Raw genomic sequence first — 2,378 nt, forward strand, 5'->3', positions numbered from 1 at the left:
GTCTAATATATACCACAATATTAACTTCTTATTATTGAATTGTTGTAAATAAATATCACATTTGGAACTGGTCAGTGCTCAAAAAATGATGGGAAATCACTTAATGTAGCCCCAAGAGTGATTACTGATAAACTGTCTGAAAAAAAGTCACGTTTTAGAGAAGAAAGAAATCACCCACTGACTTTCAAAGCTGCTACATAGTAACGACTTTCTACTTCAAGGACCTTGAAAGAAATGTAGTGGAGTGAAAAGTACAATATTTGTCTTTCAAATGTAGTGAAGTTAAAGTCATAAGTTCCCAGAAAAAATAATACTCAAGTAAAGTACAGATACTCAAAAAGTGTACTTAAGTACAATACTCAAGTAAATGTACTTAGTTACTGTCCGGCTCTGGTTATCTGTGATCCCCTTCAGGAACTCGAGCTGCATCGGAAACTCTTTGAGAACGCATCTGCATGACCGCGTACTGAAGCACATGTGAAATCAGTCCAGTAGAGTGGTGAGACGTCACGGAGCGGGGTGACGTAGCGACCAGGAAGCTATAAAAACGCATCCTGCCTGGCGCTCTTTGAGGAGGGCTCACAGGCTCGCGATCCTCGCGGTTCTGGTCCCATGGCTGCCAGGACAGAGCGGCGATTGAGATCGCGGGGATCGCAGATGGATCTAGTCGAGGGGTTGCAGACGGGCATGGTCCTTTCTGCACCCTCACCCTCTAGATCCAGTGCTCGCTCTTAGGGTTAGGAAGCATGCTCTGTGGTTTCATCCCCCCCTTTTTGATTAAATAGATGCAGCCTTGGTGAGCAAAAAGACTTCTTTAAAAACATTAAAAAAGATCTTAATAATTCTAACTAGACTAGACTAGACTAGACTAGACTAGACTAGACTAGAATAGAATAGAATAGAATAGAATATAATAGAAGTGTAGCTTCACCCCTACCTGTTCAGGGTTGGCTGGGGGAGAGAATCTTTTGGCACAAACCACAAAAATGTCAGGGTGTGGCTTGCCATTCTTTACTTCAGGATCATCTCCAAGTACAATGTGACTGAAGAGGCTGAAGAACACTTTATGACGGCTGGTCTTCATCTCAAAGGTTAGACCTGCTGAGCTTGTGCCAACAGCAATAGGAATGCCATGCTTGTGTAGATGCTTGACAAGCTTTTCTACACCTGAAAAGACATTAGAAAATGGTCACTTAAATTAATAAGCAAGCAGTGTGACCCTTAACTTCAACCAGCTTATTTGATGACTTTGAGGCAAACGTGTGGCTTAGATGCTTCATTGAGTCCCTCCTTCACCTTCGGTTTCAAAATAACCCTCCATTTCCAAACCTACAAGTACATTACCTGGCAATAGAGAGGCTGTGGGAAATAATCGCTCCTGAATGTTTCTGGTCTCCCCCAGGAGCTCTTCGGGGGTCATGGGGAGATCAATTTTGTCTCTTATGATCCTGGCTGCCTCCAGAGCTTTCTTGCCCATCACAGAGGACTTCACTTCCCAGGTATACTGCTTATTGAACCTGTCACAGACTTCCTGGAATGCAACTGTGTACAACCTCTCTGTGTCTGCAAGAGATACAGTAACATTACAAAAAAAAAAAAAAAAAGTAATACAGTGTAAACTGATGGGACGGACAATGACGTATTAATGCAGAAACTGATGAGTATTACTAGATCCGTTGCTTAAGAGTGCGTGACACCTGCAACTTCTATAAAATATATATTTTTTAATATTTTTGATGTAAAGATGAACGCTCGGCACTAAAACGGGGGTAAACGAAAAATCTAAATAATAACAATAAAATAAAATCAATCAAAATAAATAGCATAAAACTAAACATTGAAACTAAGCTATCAGAAACAGACTCAATGGTGTGTCTTTCTACTTCTGCGGCATGCAGACAGAAAGACGAGCGCTGAGTTGACTTAACATCTCGTTTATTTTAACAGGATTCTCACCCACCTAATAACAATCCATCCATATCAAAAAGCACGTGTGTTACTGGTTTATAAGACATGTTTTTAGCGATACTACACGGAACTTAGTTGACTCAGGAGAGACAGCGTTGTGAAAACTGCTGGACAATCAAATAGATCAACACCTTCAAATTCAGAGAACTTCAGTTCATATCTTGCTTGATAGATTTAAATGTTGTCAAAATTGATATGCTTAAAAAAATTACTATACATGTACTCTTTCTACCTAGCCCTTTTCTTTTCTGCGATTGATTTTTGAATAACAACTCAGGGCAACTTTTGACTGGCCATTCTTTTTGCAAAGGATTATGGGAAATGTAGTTATTCCAACCCATTGCTCTTCAGCCTGCTGTCAGAGGGAAATAACAAGGCATATTGGTTTTATATGCATTTATTTTTATTAA

At 40.0% G+C, this 2,378-nt stretch overlaps 1 protein-coding gene across 1 annotated transcript in view; it reads right to left on the minus strand.

The window, feature by feature from the left end:
* Positions 1-2,088, minus strand: part of pudp (pseudouridine 5'-phosphatase) — a 29,996-nt gene extending 27,908 nt beyond the window's left edge. Inside the window, exons 1-3 of the mRNA XM_016533107.1 lie at positions 1,961-2,088; positions 1,345-1,563; positions 938-1,167 (exon numbers count right to left, since the gene is read on the minus strand). Coding sequence (XP_016388593.1) covers positions 938-1,167; positions 1,345-1,563; positions 1,961-2,015 — 504 coding nt within the window. The 5' untranslated portion in view covers positions 2,016-2,088. The remainder of the gene's footprint in view (positions 1-937; positions 1,168-1,344; positions 1,564-1,960) is intronic.
* Between the last annotated feature and the right edge of the window lie 290 nt (positions 2,089-2,378).

This window comes from Sinocyclocheilus rhinocerous, unplaced genomic scaffold, assembly GCF_001515625.1.
Source record: "Sinocyclocheilus rhinocerous isolate Xijiao unplaced genomic scaffold, SAMN03320098_v1.1 scaffold425, whole genome shotgun sequence".
NCBI classification, from domain to species: Eukaryota; Metazoa; Chordata; class Actinopteri; order Cypriniformes; family Cyprinidae; genus Sinocyclocheilus; species Sinocyclocheilus rhinocerous.